Source organism: Pongo pygmaeus, chromosome 1, assembly GCF_028885625.2.
Source record: "Pongo pygmaeus isolate AG05252 chromosome 1, NHGRI_mPonPyg2-v2.0_pri, whole genome shotgun sequence".
NCBI lineage: Eukaryota > Metazoa > Chordata > Mammalia > Primates > Hominidae > Pongo > Pongo pygmaeus.
In genome coordinates this window covers 84,330,230-84,351,344 of record NC_072373.2, presented here as the reverse complement: position 1 = coordinate 84,351,344, position 21,115 = coordinate 84,330,230, and the positions used below count along the sequence as shown (strand labels likewise).

The 21,115-nt window shown below is 39.5% G+C and overlaps 1 protein-coding gene across 1 annotated transcript in view; it reads right to left on the bottom strand.

Moving 5' to 3' along the window:
• The window catches only part of TMCO1 (transmembrane and coiled-coil domains 1), a 40,756-nt gene extending 20,668 nt beyond the window's left edge, over positions 1-20,088 (bottom strand). The window contains exons 1-5 of the mRNA XM_054482071.2: positions 19,752-20,088; positions 19,265-19,342; positions 10,804-10,863; positions 5,512-5,558; positions 3,423-3,490 (exon numbers count right to left, since the gene is read on the bottom strand). Of these exons, the coding sequence (XP_054338046.1) occupies positions 3,423-3,490; positions 5,512-5,558; positions 10,804-10,863; positions 19,265-19,342; positions 19,752-19,821 (323 nt within the window). The 5' untranslated portion in view covers positions 19,822-20,088. The remainder of the gene's footprint in view (positions 1-3,422; positions 3,491-5,511; positions 5,559-10,803; positions 10,864-19,264; positions 19,343-19,751) is intronic.
• Between the last annotated feature and the right edge of the window lie 1,027 nt (positions 20,089-21,115).

Genomic DNA, 21,115 nt, shown 5'->3' with positions numbered 1-21,115 from the left:
ATGAGAGTGCTGCTTTCACAGGGAACACGATTGGTTCCAAGTGAGTTTCAAAGTCCATGGTTGACATTAGGGTTCATTCTTGGTGTTGTACATTCTATGGGTTTGGACAAATATATAATAACATGTTATCCACCATTATAGTATCATAAAGAATAATCTCATTGCCCTAAAGAATCCTCTGTGGTCTGCCTAGTCATCCTTCCCTTCTTCCTAACTCCTGGCAACCATTGATCTTTTTACGTCTCTATAGTTTTGCCTTTTTCATACAGCAGGAATCGTACAGTGTATAGCCTTTTTGGAAGAGCTTATTCACTTAAAATTATGCATTTAAGATTTCTCCATGTCTTTTCATGGCTTACTAGCTCACTTCTTTTTAGCACTGAATAATATTTCATTGTCTAGTTGTACCACAGTTTGTTTATCCTTTCACCTACCAAAAGACATCTTGATTCCTTCCAACTTCTGGCAATTATGAATAAAACTGCTACAAACATCTGTGCACAGGTTTTTGTGTGGACCTAAGTTTTCAATCTATTTGGGTTCCCTCTCACTTTTTATTCTATATAAGTGTTTGAATTTTTTAGAAATAAGTTTTATATATTACTTATATAAGAAAATTATTTTGTAAAACTCCATATATGATTTTTTCCCCCATATATGATTCTGATGCACACTCCTGGTTAAGATCCACTGCCTGAGTTTTAGGAAGCTACTGATACATAATAAACAAGTCATTTAAATCATCAGGGAAAAGATGATTTATTCAACTACGTGATATTGACAATGGTTAAAAACTTAGTAAAGTTGGAAACAAAATACCAAAATAAATTGTAGACGAAACAAATATTTAAATATAACAAGTAGGCTAGGTGCAGTGGCTCATGCCTATAACCCCAACACTCTGGGAGGCCAGAGGTGGGGATCACTGGGGCCCAGGAGTTCAAGGCTGCAGTGGGCAATGACTGCACCACTGCACTCTGGCCTGGGTAACGGAGTGAAAACCTGTCTCTAAATAAATAAATAAGAAAATAGAAAAAAACAGGAAAAAATTTTTTCTATAATCTGATACGAGGAATGCATTACTTACATAATGGAAAAGCATAACAGCTTTAACAACAAAAAATATTTTCCAAAAAAAGAGTTTAATAGCCTCTATATGTAAAAAACTCTTGTAAATAAAAACATGAAAAATAAACGGCAAAAAAAAGAAGGCAGGGAGCAAGTGGAGGGAATGAACTAGGAACTTAAAACTGGAAAAAGATGTTAAATCTCACACAAGTTATCAAAACTGAAAAAATTTGAAAGAAATATTATTTTTCAACTATTTAATTGGCAAATATTAAGCAGATATATCATAATTTCCAGTGATGATAAGGAGAAAGATCCATTCACAAGTACTGATGGCAATAATCTAAAGATATAAATTAATAAAATCTTTCTAAGGAACAATATATACCAAAGTTTAACTCAAGAAATACTAGGATATACCCTAAGGGAATAATAAGTATACATTGGTATACATACTATCTAAAAATTCTATATGATGATTAATTAAAAATTAGTTAAACAGAGTACATCCTGGCCAGGCACAATGGCTCACACCTGTAATCCCAGCACTTGGGGAGGCCGAGGTGGGCAAATCACCTGAGGTCATGAGTTCGAGACCAGCCTGGCCAACATGGTGAAACCCCGTCTCTACTAAAAATACAAAAAATTAGCTGGGCGTGGTGGTGCGCACCTGTAATCCCAGCTACTCGGGAGGCTGAGGCAGGAGAATGGCTTCAACCCAGGAGGCGGAGACAGCAGTGTGTTGAGACCAGGCCATTGCACTCCAGCCTGGGCAAAAAGAGCAAAACTCCATCTCAAAAAAAAAAAAACAAAAAAACAAGTACATCCATCCAATGGAACATTATAAAGACATTTCAAAAAAGAGTAAGTTACATCAATTAATACATATATCATGTTTTAAAAATTGCCCACAGATTTTTGTGTGGACAAAAATCATAGCAGGTTACAAAACAACCATTCTTCTGTATTAAAGTTTATATTCAGCCTGGGCAACATAGTGAGACCTCGTCTCTACAAAAAACTTTTTAAAAATTAGCCTGTGCCAGGCGTGGTGGCTCACGCCTATAATCCCAGCACTTTGGGAGGCCTGGGTGGGAGGATCACTTGAGGTCAGGAATTTGAGACCAGCCTGGCCAACATGGTGAAACCCAGTCTCTACCAAAAATACAAAAAAGTAGCCAGGCATGGTGGCGCACACCTGTAGTCCCAGCTACTCGGGAGGCTGAGGCAGGAGAATCGCTTGAACCCAGGAGGCAGAGGTTTCAGTGAGCTGAGATCGCGCCGCTGCACTCCAGCCTGGTGACAGAGCAAGACTCTGTCCCGAACAACAACAACAAAAAGATAATAAATGACTATCATTGTTGGATATTTTCTGTCAAACTCAGTTCCATAATTACTCTGGTCTGCTATACGCTGGTTTAGACAACAGTAATTTACCTTATCATTAAACAAGATTATAGTTATTAAGACTCTATTTTAAGAGGCAAAAGATCTTTTTATGACTACCTTCATTTTGAAGCAGCATGTTAGTAAGCAACTGAAAAACAGAGGGAACATATTAAATTCTCTATAGAGAACCCATAATGCCTAAGCCTTATGTCTTATACATAAAACACCCTCAATATTAAAAGGGTAAAAAAGTTATTGTGTAATTGTATTTTATAAAAATTAAATTCTGGCTGGGCGTGGTGGCTCACGCCTGTAATCCCAGCACTTTGGGAGGCCGAGGCAGGTGAATCACCTGAGGTTAGGAGTTTGAGATCAGCCTGACCAACATGGCAAAACCCCGTCTCTACTAAAAATACAAAAATTAGCTGGGCATGGTGGTGCATGCCTGTAGTACCAGCTACTCGGGAGGCTGAGATAGGAGAATCGCTTGAACGCAGGAAGACAGAGGTTGCAGTAAGCCAAGATTGCGCCACTGCACTCCAGCCTGGGTGACAGAGCAAGACTCCGTCTCAAAAAAAAAAGACCCAAAAAACAAAATTTCCCTTGATTTTGATAACTGTTTTGAAGTTATATAAGAAAATGTCCTTAGGAAATATATAGAGAAGTAGCTATGGGAAACGGGGCATACAGCCTACAACATACTCTCAAATGATTAAGAAAAATACATAAATAATGTATGGATGAGCACACATAATAACAGAGAAAGAAAAGAGAGAAAAAGAAAAAAAGAAGCGAAGCAAAACATTAACAATTGTGAATGTAGGTAATGGATATACTATTCTTGCAACTTTTCTTTAAGTTTGAAATTACGTCGAAATTAAAATATTACCCAAAAAGTTCATGCTAACATACATACAAACATAGAGTAATAGTTATTAGTCAAAAGCATATAAAAGGACACTCACATGGAATTGAACATTCCCATTAGGGCAGTAAAACAAAAGCCAATAGCAAACATGGATTTCATTCGAACCTGTAATGAGACGAACAAATTGTCATTTTACACTAAAAAAACACATCTAAAGCATATCTCAAAAGTTTTGGTTTCATGTCTTTTTTTTTTTTTTTTGAGGGCGGAGTCTTGCTCTGTCTCCCAGGCTGGAGTGCGGTGGCGCAATCTCGGCTCACTGCAAGCTCCGTCCCCCGGGTTCACGCCATTCCCTTGCCTCAGCCTCCTGAGTAGCTGGGACTACAGGGGTCCACCACCACGCCTGGCTGATTTTTTGTATTTTTAGTAGAGACGGGGTTTCACCGTGTTAGCCAGGATGGTCTCAATCCCCTGACCTTGTGATCTGCCCACCTTGGCCTCCCAAAGTGCTGGGATTACAGGCGTGAGCCACCGTGCCCAGCCTCATGTCATTTTTTAAAAAAATCTCCTTAGCAGTTCAAGACCAGCCTGGCCAACATGGTGAAACCCCATCTCTACTAAAAATACCAAAAATTAGCCAGGCGTACTGGCAGGTGCCTGTAATCCCAGCTACTCAGGAGGCTGAGGCAGGAGAATCACTTGAACCTGAGAGGCAGAGGTTGCAGTGAGCCGAGATTGTGCCACTGCACTCCTGCCCCAGACGAAAAAGTGAGACTCCGTCTCAAAAAAAAAAAAAAAAAAAAAGTACTCCTTAGCAAAAAGCTATAGCTGTATGTTGGGTAACCCACCCTTCACCTCCAATTCCTCTTCTTGCCACCTGGTGAGGAAGAATATTGGGGTGACTTTGTGGCCCAATTCTGGCCAATGAGTTAGTAAGTACTGGCAAAAGGTCTCTCAGTAAGTAAAAGAGAACTATTACACAGTTCAGGTGTCCTATGTTAAATATATAGAAGTTAAGTGAAAAATTAAGCTATATAATTAGCCTATCTATGCTTTAGGAAGATATGCCCAAATAAAGCCTACTCTTAATAAATAATAAGGAAACTGGTAGTGAAATCACTTTTCCTTATACTTCATGGTATGCCAGATACTGAGAGCAAAAGGTCTCTTAAAGAACAAAAGAGCCAGGCATGGTAGCTCACACCTGTAATCCCAGCACTTTGGGAGGCCAAGGCAGGTAGATGGCTTGAGCTCAGGAGTTCAGGACCAGCCTGGGCAACATAGCAAGACTCCGTCTCCACAAAAAATACAAAAATAAGCCAGGCATGGTGGCACACACCTGTAACCCCAGCTACTTGGGAGGCTGAGGTAGGAGGAGCACATAAGCCCAGGTGGCAGAGGTTGCAGTCAGTCGAGATAGAGCCACTGCACTCCAACCTTGGTAATAGAGCAAGACTCTGTCTCAAAAAAAAAAAAAAAAGACTCGGCAGGATGCAGTGGCTCACTCCTATAATCCCAACACTCTGGGTGGCTGGGGCTGGAGGATCCATCACTTGAGCCCAGGAATTCAAGATCAGTGTGGGCAAGATAGCAAGACCTCATCTCTACAAAAAAAAATTAAAAATTAGCCGGGCGTGGTGTACTCCTGTAGTCCCAGCTACTTGGGAGGCTGAGACAGGAGGGTCCCTAGAGCCCAAGAATTCACAGTGGTAGTGAGCTCTGATCGTGCTACTGCATTCCAGCCTGGGTGACAAAGCAAGATCCTTCTCTAAAAAAGAAAAAAGAAAAAAGAACACAAGACAGTAATAAAAGCCATTTATAAAGTTCCAACTCCTATATTGGGATTACACACATCACCATAAAACCAAAGATTCAGCATTAACATAAGGAAGAAAAAGAAAATAAACTACTTCATTTGAAAACATAAGAGGGAACTAAGAACTGTGTGAAGAGGACAAATTATGACCTCTGAGACAGTCTAAAAAAGCTATTTATAGTATTAAAATGAAGTTTAAGAGCAGGAGCATATTTTCACTTCCATTTGGTCCAGGAACACCCATGATATTATTTATAGCCTTCACAGGTGATAAATTTCTGAAAAGGTGAGTGCAATGCACTTGATGCAAATCAGTCGTTTGCTAAAAACGTTATGTGGTTAACCATGAAGTTATAGTTAGGTCTCTTACCATTGATAGATCTCTGTTGTTATTCTTCAGTTTCTCTTCTTGTCTCTCTGCAAAGAATTAATGAGATGGTTAATACATATAATGCTGAGCACAAAGCAGCTGTTAAATAAACTGTCACTGATTGGTGACTACAAAAGCACTCTATCTCAATATCATTTAATAAGATGATGAAAACACCTGGGATAGTATACATTTTGTACTCAGAAGATTCAAATGCAGCAGAGCACCAAAATATTTCAATTTAAATAAATAAATCTTTAGCGTTTTTTTGAAATTACCTCTGGTATTAAATGTCTTAACTCTGTACATTAATATATATGCTTATGTTACACCAAAGGGAATTGCCAATCAGTTAATTTGTAAGTATAACATAATGATTATACTTAGATGTCTCAAATTAGTTATCCTTCTCTTAAATTTTCTCCCTTTTTTCAATTTCTCTAAAATGGCATATAGTCTAAAATTATAAACCAGTTGATAGGATGAACTTAAAATTCAGGTTCTAGCTGGGCAATCCCAGCACTTTGGGAGGCTGAGGTGAGAAGATCACTTGAGGCCAGGAGTTTAAGACCACCCTGGGCAATATAGCAAGACCCTGTCTCTACAAAAAATTTACAAATTAGCCAACCATGATGGTGTGCCCCTGTAGTCCCAGCTACTTGGGAGGCTACAGTGGGAGGATTACTTGAGCCCAGGAGTTTGAGGCTGCAGTGGGCCATGAATGCGTCACTGTGCTCCAGCCTGGGCGACAGGGTGAGACTCTGTCTGAAAACAAAAACAAAAACAAAAAACTACGCATTCTCTAAGTAGTGAACTTTTAGAATACAACATCTATGAAATTTGACAAAATTTCATGGAGAGAATAATCTGGAAATATGCAGAAGACACATTTATATTTAGAATGATTTCTTTTCCAAGGTGACTAGCAAAAGGGAAAATTAAAATTCAGAAAAGGAATACTCCAAAAATGGAGGCTACATTTCTTGTGGCTATTGGAATAAACTAGTAGCAATGATGACATCCATTCTGACCACAGAGTCAGTAGACCTTCAGCCAATCCAAATAACATAGAAAAAGGCTTAGAATGAGTGTATAAATTCAGGGCCCCAAATATATTAAATTTCAAAAATTTCCTCTCATATTTAAATCCAAGTCATGAAGAAAAGAGGCCAGGTGTGGTAGCCCACACCTGTAATCCCAGCTCTTTGGGAGGCTGAGGTAGGAGGATTGCTTGAGTCCAGGAGTTCAAGGGCAACACAGAGAGACCCCATCTCTACAAAAAACTTAAAATTAGCCAGGCATGGTGGTATATGCCTGTAGTCTGAGCTATTCAAGGAGGCTGAGGCAAGAGGAGTTGGGGTTGTGGTGAGCCATGAACATGCCACTGTACTTCAGCCTGGGCTGACAGAGGGTAACCTTACCTCAAAAACAAAAACAAAAACAAAACAAAACAAAAAAAGAAAAGATACTTATCCCACTCAGACAAGCTTCAGAATGTCTGCTCTCCCTTTCCCATCCACCTTCTGGGGACATCTGCCTGGCACCATACCTTGTTGAAGGGTTAGTCTCATGAAGATTTATAACACCCTCTGTCCTACTACTGCTGACCCAAGAGGCAGCCAAACCATAGGCTCTCCCATGACCTATGACATAAAAAGATCAGCTGGGCCAATTAGATTCCTCTCTTAGGAATTTATGCCAGAAAATTTTGGGAAAATAAATCAATTAACTATGGGAACAGAAATAGAAAAGTTATAATATGGTACTGGCTCTGAAACTTTAATTTGCCTAAGAATTATATGGGCAGCTTGTTAAAAAAGAAAAAAGAAAAAAAAGTAGACTCCTGGGTCCCACATCCAGAGATCCTGATTCAGTAAAGTCTGGGAGTAATACTTGGAACCCTTCATTTTTCACAAGTATCTCAAGCAATATTGATGGAGGTAGTCTATATAGATCACACTATGAAAATACTGAAATAGAACCCCAGGACACAAGCATCTGGAGCAGATATTCCTAAGGGTCTGGGGGTGGGGAAGGACGCAGGGAAGGTTAGGTGAAGGCAATAGCTGAATGCCAAAAAAACTAGTGAAGTCTTACAGTGAAGATCCCTGTCTGGCTTTTTCTCAAGACTTGCTCTGCTTGCAGGACTTGCTTTACCACGGTTCCTGCCTTCTGGTAACCACTTAGTTCAGCTTTACCTGAGTTTCTCATCACATATATCCTTCAAATAAACCCCTTATGACTTCTTTATTTGGAATGCAACAAAACAGACTATATAAAATTCATATACCAAAAGTAAATTCATTTTTCTTCTTATAAGAGGGAAATGCAAAATAGTCAAAACATTTGCTCCTGAAATTAAGAATCGGGAACATCAAATCTTCAGTTAAAAAGCAAAGGACACGTCCACTGCAGATTAATGGTTCTCTCAAGGATTGTTATCAAAGAGCTTCACCTAGTGAAATCAAATGACATTTTGCTTCTCTGGAACACTGAATATTGCTGGCTGCTTCCCTCTTACTGAAAACTCCCTTCTTTCAGTGCAGTGGCTTTACTCTTTATACCCCCTTTTCCCCCAGATACTATATATATATATATATATTTACAAATATATACTATATATACAAATATATACAAATATAGTATATATTTGTAAATAAGCTCAAGTGATGAATCTGGGCTAAGGAAAAAGTAAGGGTTAGATAATAATAAAACTATATAGGATCAGTACATAAAGATACATTTAATTGGTCCTATAAAGTTGCTGGAGATGAACAGCAAATGAGCAAATCTCATGATTTTCTTGCATGAGAATGAGCAAATCTCATTCTAGGCTTATCAGCAGCCGATTCAAAGGAAAACAAAAATCAGTTCGAGCACAGTGTCCATAAGATAAAATAAATCAATTACTTACGAGAACTGCTACTTTTCCTGATATTGAAAACTAATAGAAACAGTTTCCACAATTTCTTATCAAAAGACAATTGTGTAATGTTGTGGATGTTTTTGAATATATTCCATATTAGTACTATAACAAATTGTATTATACCTGGCTGAATTTTTCATAATAAGCCTAACAATGCAAATGCCAAGGCGAAATACAGTAAAAGCATTTTATGAGTCCAAAATAATCCAGTTTAGGTTTACAGATTTCTGATAGTCTCGCTTAATCTAAGATTAAAATGTACAAATCTAGAGAATGGATAGATCATCTTTCAAGCAATTCCTCATAAATATTACATCTCATAATTTCTAATAAGATTTTGATAAGCAACTCTTCATAAATACTACTTCCTTTTTTGCGACAAAGTTTTGCTCTTGTTGCCCAGTCTGGAGTACAATGGCGCGATCTCAGCGCACTGCAACCTCCACCTCCCAAATTCAAGTGGATTCTCCTGCCTCAGCCTCCCAAGTAGCTGGGATTATAGGCATGCACCACCACGCCTGGTTAATTTTTGTATTTTTAGTAGAGATGGGGTTTCGCCATGTTGGTCAGGCTAGTCTTGAACTCCTGACCTCAGGTGACCCACCCGTCTTGGTCTCCCAAAGTGCTGGGATTACAAGCGTGAGCCACCATGCCTGGCAATAAATATTATTTCTTATAACTTCTGATGAGATTTTTTTTGGGGTGAGCAAACAATTCAGGGTTGCACTCCATGTTAAGAACATTTGAATTCAGATACGCTGTGTTGCCAATTTAAGGACAGAAGATAATCTGCCTTCCACTCTTATATCCTTCCTATTCTTTACAGCAAAGGTACTTGAAAGAGTTGTCCATGTTCAACATCTTCATTTTCTCACTGTCTGCATTCTCTCCTTCATCTATACGATCTGGCTTCTGTCCCCCATCATGCCACTGAAACCATTTTTGCTAAAAGCACTAATAACCTCCATTTCTTAGACATTTACCATCATCATCAGGCCCTTCCTCCTCCCTGACACTCTCCTCTCAACTTCTGTGACACTACTACTTTCCAACTTATCTGGCAATAGTTTTTTCAGAACTTTACTTCTTCTGTTGTTCCTTACATTTCTGTTCCTCAAGACTCTTGGCCGGCGTAGTGGCCCATGTCTACAAGCCAGCATTTGGAGAGGTTGAGGCGGGCGGATAACCTGAGGTCAGGAGTTCGAGACCAGCCTGGCTAACATGGCGAAATCCCGTCTCTACTAAAAATACAAAAATTAGCCAGGTGTGGTGGTGCATGCCTATAGTCCCAGCTACTCGTGAGGCTGAGGCAGGAAAATCGCTTGAACCCGGGAGGCAGAGGTTGCGGTGAGCTGAGATCACACCACTGCACTACAGCCTGGGAAACAAGAGTGAAACTCCGTCTCAAAAAAAACAAAAACAAAAACAAAACAAGCAAACAAACAAAAAAGTACTTATCATCCTGCATAGTTATCATTTATTTTCTGGTCTATTTTCCCTCTCTAAACAGAGCTCATAAAAATAGAATCTTTTTCTACTTTGTTTCTCCAATGCCGTTAGGAGTAACTGACACATACAGAGTAAATGTTCAATAGCATTTTCTCATAGAATTAAGTGAAGAGACCACTTAAAAAACATCCAGGATCGCTATACTAACTGAAAAACTTTAATCAGAACGGGAATTGACATAGTCTAATCGCATGGAATTCTCCCCTGGGCTGTAACAGCAGTGACCTAGGTATACAGACACAGTTTCTAAAACAAATACACAATCTCATAATAATTTTTTTCCTAATTTCAGAATCAAGAAATGTCATAATGTATAAAAACAAATCATATACAATCCTTTACAAATTGTCTTTTGGAAACAGAATTACTTAAATTCTAAGTTATACTAAAAAACTAAAAACATATGATATGGTCATTATTTCTCCAAGTATATCAAAATTACTCAGAAAATTTCCTACCCCTTGGTGGATTTCCATCACTAGTCAATACTCAGTAAGGAAGCCATGGAAACAATGAATACAAGTAAGACTTAAGTGGAAATAATCATCTCAGATATAAAAAACAATATGCCTTTACAAACCATGCCAAAAACCCTCAGCCAAGTTCAAAAGCCACAACTGTCATTTTACAAAACTCAAATTCCAAAGCTAAGAGCAAATATAGAGGAACTGCTTAAATTTGTCCTGTACACCTCGCAAAATGGGTAAGAATCAAGTGAGATAAACTATGCATGTGCTTTATAAACCATAAAATCATAGAAATGTGTTATCACTATTAATAATTTTATATTTTCATTATCTAAGAATTAATTTTTTTAAGAAAATCCAAATTTCATTTTGACTAATATCTCATCTTACCTATTTTCTTTTTCTGTTGTCGACCAGCTGACTCTGTTATTGTTTCCTTCTTCTTTTCCACTGTAAACAACATAGTAACACAGTAAGAATTAACTGGATTATACTAAAGAAACAAAGGATGCTTTAGCACAGCTGAACCAATGAAAGAAGCTTGCAAGAAAGTTACACACTGACTGATTATGGTCATGATTAACTGGTCTGCTCTCACAGCTACTGATGGTAAAAGGTTGATACAATATTCTAAGAATGAAACAATTATAAGCATCATTAATCAAATACCCACAAAGAATTGTATTGATACAATCATAACGAAACAGACCATCAGCTGAGGATAATTACCTTAGCTAGTTTCAAAGCACAATTTTCAAATTTCTGTTCTCTCAGATAACTAGGGTTAATTGTAATTTCATTCTCTTATGACAGAAGGTAGAAATTTATTCACTCAGTTATTGGCTGCCTAAATAACTCTAAGCAGATGAAAAAAAATATGATCCCTACCTTCTAAAGAATAATCTAGTCGGGGAGATAATCAAATGACAATTACAGTAATGTGACAAGATAGATATATGCACACTGCAGGAAAATCAGGAGAGCCAAAAAAGCTAAGACCAGCCAGACGCAGTGGCTCACACCTATAACCCCAGCACTTTGGGAGGCCTAGGCGGGCAGATCACCTGAGGTCAGGAGTTTGAGACCAGCCTGGCCAACATATACTGAAACCCCATGTCTACTAAAAAAAAAATACAAAAATTAGCTGGGCATGGTGGCATATGCCTATAATTCTATCTACCTGGGAAGCTGAGGCAGGAGAATCACTTGAACCCAGGAGGTGGAGGTTGCAGTGAGTTTAGATCGCACCACTCTACTCCAGTCTGGGCAACAGAGCGAGACTCTGTCTCTCAAAAAAAAAAAAAAAAAAAGACCAATTTTTCTGATGCATTTCAACTACTATCATGATTACATAACAATAAGCTTTTGAAAAAGAAATAGTGGGCCGGGTGCGGTGGCTCACACCTGTAATTCCAGCACTTTGGAAGGCCGAGGCAGGCGGATCATGAGGTCAAGAGATCGAGACCATCCTGGCCAACATGGTGAAAACCCATCTCTACTAAAAATACAAAATTTAGCCAGGCGTGGTGGCGGGCCCCTGTAGTCCCAGCTACTTGGGAGGCAGTGGCAAGAGAATCGCTTGAACCCGGGAGGCAGAAGTTGCAGTGAGCCAAGATCTCGCCACTGTACTCCAGCCTGGCAACAGAGCGAGACCTCATCTCAAAAAAACAAAAAGAAAGAAAAAGAAATAGTGTAATGTATTTATATTTACCATCTTTAATCACCTGTAAATGGACTAGGGATATGTCAAAAATTACCTTTACTTAGTTTATTTATATTATCTGTTACCCATATTATCTTAGTATACTAATAGCAAACAGTACAGTATAGGTATTATTTCTAAAACCTACATTAAAGAGAATTAGAACTCTTTCCCTTAGTACATGAAGTTTGTCCCTGAATTCTAAAAGCAAAATTGGTATCACTGCTTTATCCAAGAATTGTAAAATTCAATTTGACTCCAATATTGCAAATGAAATTTAAAGGGCTGGCCAAAATAAAATATGTGTTTTGTGTACGTCCGTGTGTGTGTGTGTGTGTGTGTGTGTGTGTGTGTGTGTGTGTGTGTGTGTGTGTGTGTGTAGTATATGTATGTTCTGGGAGACTGAGTAACAGATACTGTTCTAGGTAAATAGAAAGGTAAGATATAGGCCAGGCATGGTGGCTCACACCTGTAATCCCAGCACTTGGGGAGGCTGAAGCGGGAAGACTGCTTGAGCCCAGGAGTTTGGGATCGGCCTGGGCAACATGGCAAGACTCTGTCTCTATAAAAAATTTAAAAATTAGCCGAGTGTGGTAGCACGTGCCTGTAGTCCCAGCTACTCAGGAGGCTGAGGCAGGAGGAGTTCCTGAACCCAGGAGCTTGAGGCTGCAGTGAGCTGTGTTCACTTCACTGCACTCCAGCCTATGCAAGAGCGAGACCCTGTTGCCAAAACAAAATAAAACAAAACATCATGTACATGGAAAGAGAAAGATTTTGAATGAACATACTAATGAGAGATCATAAAAGAAAAATGTCAAATTTCACATTTTAAAATGTTATAAAAATAACATTTTATGTCGGGTGCAGTGGCTCAGGTCTGTAAGCCCAGCACTTTGAGAGGCCAAGATGGGAAGATCGTTTCAGTTCAGGAGTTCGAGATCAGCATGGGCAACATGGCGAAACCTCGCCTCTACCAAAGCTACAAAAATCAGCCGGCCATGGTGGTGCACTCCTGTGGTCCCAGCTACTCAGGAGACTGAGATGAGAGGATCACAGAAGCCCAGGAAGTGAAGACTGCAGTGAGCCATGATTGGGCCACTGCACTCCAACCTGGGTGACAGAGTGAAACCCTGTCTCAAAAAAATAAATAAATAAAAAATACATATTTTTATTAAAATGTTATAAGGATAACATTTTAAAAGACAAAATGGACAGAAAACACTTAATGTTTTGTTCTTTACCATTATTATTAAACAAAGAAACAAAAATATTTCTTTCCCACCCCAGAAGGACTATAACACAACTACTTGGCATTTAACCATGACTGCATAGAAAACAGGGCAATAAAAAGACAGAAGGCTAGAGAATAGAAACATGAGACAATTCCATAAACATTAGTCTGATCTTCTAGCAGACCCGATTGAGACTAGATAAATTGTTTTTAGGGATAAATTAATCTAATGTTTTTCAAACTTCATGAGGTTGTGATGAAACCTTGGTGTGGATATTTATTCATCAGAATCTCACCTGACAACAAGAAGTAGAAATGTCAGAGTTGACAAAAATAAAAGATGTCTACTATGAAACACATTTCTGTCCACGATCTGTATTCCTGCATTCTAAATTCCAGAGTTCTGCCAAACAGTTTATAAATTATTCTAAAAGATTTATCCTATTTTACCGTAAACAACAGAAATACCTCATACTTCACAGCAATTTATACTTAGTAAATGCTCTCAAATAAACAACTGTGTTACAAGAATCAAGTTATATATACTGTATTTTAATTTTTCTCATTTATTGAAGTATCCTTTCATTAGTATATATTATAATAGTAACACAATAAAAGAAGACCTACTGATATTTAGAATACATCTATAAGCCCAGTGACCACCTGAGTCAACCAACTCACTACCTTTAAGAAAGCATTTTCTTTTGTTAAAAGCAGCTCAGTAGGACTGCTTTTTGGACACCAGTATTCTTTTAAAAATGCCAAGGACCAGATCAGCACAAGCAAAGTAACGTATATCAAATTCTGATTCAAACCTCTTTATATTTTTGACATTCTTCAAAAACCCTACAAACTTCCCTTGCTTAAATTCATACTACGTTCTGAATACAAAGTATCAGAAGGAATTCTGTATTGCAATTAAGACATTTGTTCAAAGAGGAAATTTACCTTATATTTTTCCTTTTTAATATTCCTCATGCTAAATATAATAGCTGTGCATTTGATTATACATTCCAGAATACAGAATTTGTGGCTGCTGATTTCATATTGTACTTACTATGGTAAACTAAACACATAGCAAGCAATCAAATATGTCGATTGATCATATAAATAAAAATAATACATGCTCACTGAGTTTTGGTAGATTATCCAGAGTAGAGGACCTAAGACCACAAGAAATGCCATGAGTCATTCCAATCATCAACCTACCTCATACTTACCTTCAAAGGAAGCATATGAAGAAATTATAGTAAAATTGCAACTATAGATGTGTAAACTGGCAAATGTATTACTTTGTTTTGTTTTTGTTAGAGACTGGGTCTCACTCTGTCACCTAGGCTGGAATGCAGTGGCCCAATCTCCCCTCTCTGCTCATTGCAAACTCCGCCTCCTGAGCTCAAGCAATCCTCCCACCTCAGCCTCCCAAGTAGTTGGGACCACACGAGCATGCCACCACGTCAGGCTAATTTTTTGTATGTTTTGTAGAGATGGGGTTTTGCCATGTTGCCCAGGCTGGTCTTGAACTCCTGAGCTCAAGCAATCTACCTGCCTCAGCCTCCCAAAGTGTTGGGATTACAGGCGTAAGCCACTGCGCCTGGCCTCAACTGTATTACTTTGAATTGCAGTGTACAGTGAAAGAGACTTTTCATTTATTTCTATAAAGTAAATAATTAAAGACAAGGCAATATTGTAGATACCAGTGAAGCTCAAAATCTATAGGGCAAATCCATATTATATAAATATTTAAGGTATAAGAATATTCAAACAAATTTGAAGCTAAATTTGTTTTGTATTTCATAAAACTACTCAATGATATAAACGACATGAAGAAATGTATACAGGGATGCCATTGCATGCTGCCAACTAGCATAGGATCACAGTAGAACAATTTTTCACAAAGAATATATGTAATGTTATGCTACACAGATAATTTATTCAATACTCATTTATCAAATATCTAATATGTGCCAGGCACTGCATTAGGTACTGTGGATACAATGGCCTTTGTCCTCATAGAAATTACAGTTTTGTTGAGGACAGTGACATTACCCTGATGACCATAATCATATATAGGTAAAACTGCAATTGTGACAACCACTCTAAGGAGAGGTATGTGGATAAATCATAAACTATGATAGGAAGATTTGGCCCTATCTGGGAGACTGGATAAGGCTTTGAGATCTGAAGAATGAGTAGGAGTTTACTAAACAAAATGAGAAGGGAAAATGATTCCAGGTAGGAGGAACAACAGATACAAAGTGCCTGTAGTAGGAAACCATAAGACTAGCCCAGAGGACAGAAAAAAGGCATGAATGAATAGAGAATAGGGAGCAAGAGAGAATATGATACAAGATGTAGCCAGGAGAAGGGAGGGTGGTACTGTACTGTGCTGGACCTTACAGGCCACATGTTTATCCTAAAGCAATGTGAAGAAATTGAAAGGTTTTAAGAAAGACAAGTAACATAATCAGATTTGTGTTTTAAAAAATTACCCTGGATGCATTATAGGGGGCAAATTTGAGTGGCTGCAGGTGGACCAGAGAGGAGGTTACCGCAGCAGATTAAATGAAATATAATAAAAGTTTAGACTAGGTGGTGATGGGAGAAATGGAGAGATGTGAAATGATCTGAAAACTATTCAGGAAAACAACAATAGGGCTTGGTAATGGACTGCATATATGGGGCAAAAGAAGAAAGCATTCAAGTCAACAAATGTTTATTAAACATTTACTATGTGCCAGTCAGTGTTCTAGGTAAACAGGATACATAGGTAAACAACAACAAAGAACCGTGCCCTAGTGGAGTTTTCATTCTAGCAGGTAGAAATACACAATAAACAATAACAAGATAAATAAGTAAATCATATAGTATATTAGAAAGTAATAAAAGGAACAGAAAAAAATAGAACAGGGTAAGGAATATTAGGAGTAGGGGAGATGGGCAGGTTGCAGTTTTATTTTATTTTATTTTAATTTTTTTTGAGACAAGAGTCTTGCACTGTTGGCCAAGCTGGAGTGCAGTGATGCAATCTTGGCTCACTGCAACCTCCGCCTCCCAGGTTGAAGCAATTCTCCTGCCTCAGCCTCCCAGGTAGCTGGGATTACAGGCATGTGCCACCATGCCCAGCTAATTTTTGTATTTTTAGTAGAGACAGGGTTTCACTATGTTGGTCAGGCTGGTCTCGAAGGCCTGACCTCGTGATCCACCCACCTCAGCCTCCCAAAGTGCTGGGATTACAGGCATGAGCCATCGCGCCCCGCCTTGCAGTTTTAAATAGTCAACTTAAGAGTCCGAGGTGATGTTGGAACAAAGATTTCAAGAAGGTAATAGGATTAGCCCAGCACATATTGTAGGGAAGAACATTTCTAAGCAGAAGGAATCACCACTAGAAAGGTCCCAGCACAAAAGTATGGCTAGTATGTGTAAAGAACAGCAAGCTGGACAGTGTGGGTGAAGCAGGGTAAGTGAGAAGAAAGAATACCAGAGTGGTAAAAAGGAAGCATCTGTAGGATGCTGGCTTTTCTGCTGAGTGAAAGGGACATGATCAAATAGGCTTTTAAAAAGATTATTCTGGCTGTCATCTTGAGAACAGACTTCAGGGAGACAGGAACACTTGTTGGAGACTACTGCAATATTCCATGCAAAAGATCATGGTGCTTAGACCACAGTGGTTAACACTGGAGCTAATGAAAAGTGGTCAGATTCTGGATATTGGAAGCTTTCTGAACCTTTACTGCTTTGGGGTGTTTCTTCAAAAAGGAAATCCAACAGTATCTGCAGACAGACTAGATGTGAGTTGTAAGAAGAGTAAAAGATAACTACACAAGAATTATGGCCTGAGCAAGTGGAAGGACAGAAATGCCATTAACCAAGATAAAGAAGGCTACAAATGACACGGGCTTAGACATGAGGAACAAGTATTCAATTTGGGACGTGTTGGGATTGAGCTGTCCACCAAACATTGTAGCTGAGATAACAAATTGATGCGTGGATATATGAATCTTGCATTAAGAAGAGAGGGCCACAGACATAAATTTGGGAGTCACTGGCCAATACAGCCAAAAGATAAATTCACCAAGGAAGTGAATGTAGAGAAAAAAACTAAATTTTGTGTCACCCCCAACAACAGGAGGTCAAGAAATGAAACCAACAAGTAAACTGCAGAAGAATGATCAGTAAGGGCTGGGCACTGTGGTTCATGCCTGTAATCCCAGCACTTTGGGAGGCCTAGTTGGGAGGATCGCTTGAGCCCAGGAGTTTGAGATCAGCCCTGGCAACAGAGCAAGACCTCATCTCTCCAAAATATTAGCCAGTCATGGTGGTATGCATCTGTAGTCCCAGCTACTCAGAAGTCTGAGGCAGGAGGATTGCTTAAGCCTGGGAGGTCCAGGCTGCAATGAGCTCTGGGGGGTGACAGAGTGAGACCCTGTCTCAATATATACATACATACATACATACATACATAAATAAATAAATAAATAAATAAGTAAGTAAGTAAGTAAAAAATAAAAAAAGGATGACTAGTAAGATGGAGAGCAGCAAAACCGGAAGTATGGTGTCCTGGAGCCAAATTAATAAAGCATATCAAGGTTTCTGGCTTACACTACTGGAAGCATGGAGGTGCCTGTCACCAAGATAGGGAAATCCTGAAAGAATATCATGTTTGTGAAGGTAAAGATAACGAGTTTGGCCCAGATATGCTGAGGTACATAATCAACACTGAGTAAATTAAGGAACAGTAAGCCGTAATTTTAAAAGCCTAAGTCTGGTCTCTAATTCTTTGTTTGCTCTGTGACGTAAGTTGTCATTATCATCCTGAGGCTCAATTTTCTTTCCTATGACATGGAGGTAATATTTATACGAGTGACCACAAATGGTTGCTGTGTAGATCAAATGTGGTAATTTAAGAAAAACACTTCAAACCCCTATGAAGATATAAGAAAAAGTCACAGAATACAGAAAGCTGTAGGAATTCTAAGAAACAAAAGTTATATTTAATCCTTAATAAGGAAGAAAAGAACAGAGAAAACTAAATCAGGCCTATAAGGAACGATTCACCCTGTATCTTTAGCTGAGTCCTGTGGAATTCCTGCTTTATTTCAAAGGTAACAAACCCTTCTTGTTTCTAATCTTTTCCTTAAACACCTCTTCAACTTCCTAACCCAACTGAAACTTGGCTTATCTCTGAAGACACCACTTACCTTGACACCAGTCATAATGACATATCATCCTCCAAACATGCTTTAAATGTTAAGATTTCCATATTTTTGCTCATATGTTATTTCCTTTACCTGGAATTTCCTTTCCCCATTTCATTCTCTATCCAAATTCTAACTATCCACAACGAACTGCAAGGCCATCAGCATTATGAAGGCTACCATGGTTCCTCACAACTGAATGAAACCTCTTCTTTTTTTTTAAAGACAAGTCTCACTCTATGGCCCAGGAGGCAGTGTAGTGACACCATCGTGGCCCACTGTAGCCTCAACCTCCTGGGCTCAAGGGATCCTCATGCCTCAGTCTCCCAAATAGCTGGGACTATAGGTGTGTACCACCATACCCAGCTAATTTTTTCTGTAGGGACGAGGTCTCCCTATGTTGCCTAGGCTGGTCTCAAACCCCTAAGTTCAGTCCTGCCTCAGCCTTCCAAAGTGCTGGGATTAACAGGAGTAAGCCAAGCCACTGCGCCAGCCTGAACCTTTTCTTTAGAACCACCACAGCAGATAACATGTATCTGCTATGCCCCTCACTTCCCTCTAGTTGGTATTACACATTTTGCATAAAAGTCTTGTATTTCTAAATAGGCTTCAAGTCAGGTTCATCTTTGTATCAGTTGGTGCTCTTAAAATATTTACTGTGAACATGGACTTAATAAGCTTGACGTGTTGAAATTATTTCTAATGTGTTGCCATACTCACATTTTTTACTCTGTTTTTCCACTTCTGCCTTCAGTCTCTTGTACTTGTCTGTCCTGTAAACCAGGACCCAGGTTATGCCTAAAACATTAAAAGCAACATGTTAATAGAGAAATGACTGGAACGATCACAACAAACAAAGTGGTTACTGTTGGAGGAGGGATTCCAACTTTTCGCTTTGTATTTACCCATAGTTAACTTTTTTCAAAGGCTAATACAACTGACTCTTCAGCCAAAACAACAGTAACATGATGTGAAGGTGTCTCCACAAATACGCAAGTGAAATCTACCTGAGACCAAAGAAAACTCGGCAATCGATTGCACACTCCCCTCCTGCTCCTGTTCACGAGTTGCCCAGAGATTCCCTGGAGTAGAGTAGATGAGCCTCTCAAGCAAGTAAGGCTCACGATCTTTCCCCTGGTGGCACAAGGGACCCCGGGGCCCTTCCTCCCGGGGACTTATCAAACGTCTGAGAAATACCCGCTCTCACCCTCTGCAAGCAGAGCCGTGCACACAGAGATAAAAACGATGAGGAGAGTGTCCGCGAACATAGTGCTCATCTCGCACCTTCGTCCCTGCACTCCCACTCGCCAGGGGGAATGCACTCTAGAGCCAGGAAAAGTGAAGCGAATACGGCTTCCGTAGACTCCGCCACCACCGAGTAACAGACCAACTCTGACAGCCCGAAGATCGCACTTCCGCTTCCGGGGCACAGTACCGGAAAGGCTCGTGTCGGAGAAAGGTGTGGCCACGAGAATCTAGAGGAAACCAACTCGCAAGTCACTGGAGCTGAAGGGCTGGTATTCAGGCCGAATCTCGCGAGAATTGGAACTATTTCAGACCCAGAGCAGGATAGTGGCAGCGGCGAACTTTGCCCGGTAGTTTTTACTGATTGGGGTGCTGGCGCGCGCTTTTTTCTCGGCCAGAATCCAGTTATTGGGATAGTCTTGGCTTCTACCTCAGCCCCACTTCTGTGGTCGTAATATTAGTTTAGCTTGGGTTTGCCGTGAAGTAAGAAGACTGACTTCCGCAAACGTACTGAACGACTGGGTGTAGGTGCCAGGGCATGGACGTGAAGCTGGGGCCGCGAAATGAGTTAGTTGTGGGCCGCTGGCCTCAAGGAGCGAATGTCAGCGCGAAGAGGAGAAGCTTGTGCATACGCTATGATAAGGGTTTTGATAGAGGTATTACCACAGTGCTGCGTGACACGGTTGAGAGGGTGGTCAGAAGAAGCTAATGAAAGGAATTGAAGCAGTGTCTTAGGGGAGTAGGAGTGCTTTTGGAGAAAGCAAAGGACTTTCTAGGCAAAGTGGAAGTCAAAGCACGGATGCCTGAAAATTCGTAGTGTGATATTGCAGTGAGTAATGTATCTAGAGAAGGGGTCTTAAACCCAGATGCCTAGACTGGCGAGAGAATATAAATTATCTTATGCAAGCTGAGCCTAAAAAAATGGTGGAAGGTACTACGATGGATAAGTGAGCATTAAGTTTATCTGAAAGGATTTGATACCCAAATCCAACCCATTTCTCTAGGAGAATGAGCACCCAGTTTCTGAGATGTCTTCATTTATCAGGAAAATCCAGAAATCCTGGGTTTTATGTGAAACTTAATTTATAAGTGTTGGTAACTAATTAAAATTCAAAAATGCCTCAGCAGCGTGGTTTCAGCCATTGTAGACGGTTTCAGCTTTTTCACACTGGGGTGTGTGTGTGTGTGAGAGAAAACCTGGAAGCTGGCTGAGCTATATCCTCTTGTACTTCCTATCATTGGTGTTTTTTTTTTTTGTTTGTTTGTTTGAGATGGAGTTTCACTCTCGTTGCCCAGGTGGAGTGCAATGGCACAATCTCGGCTCAC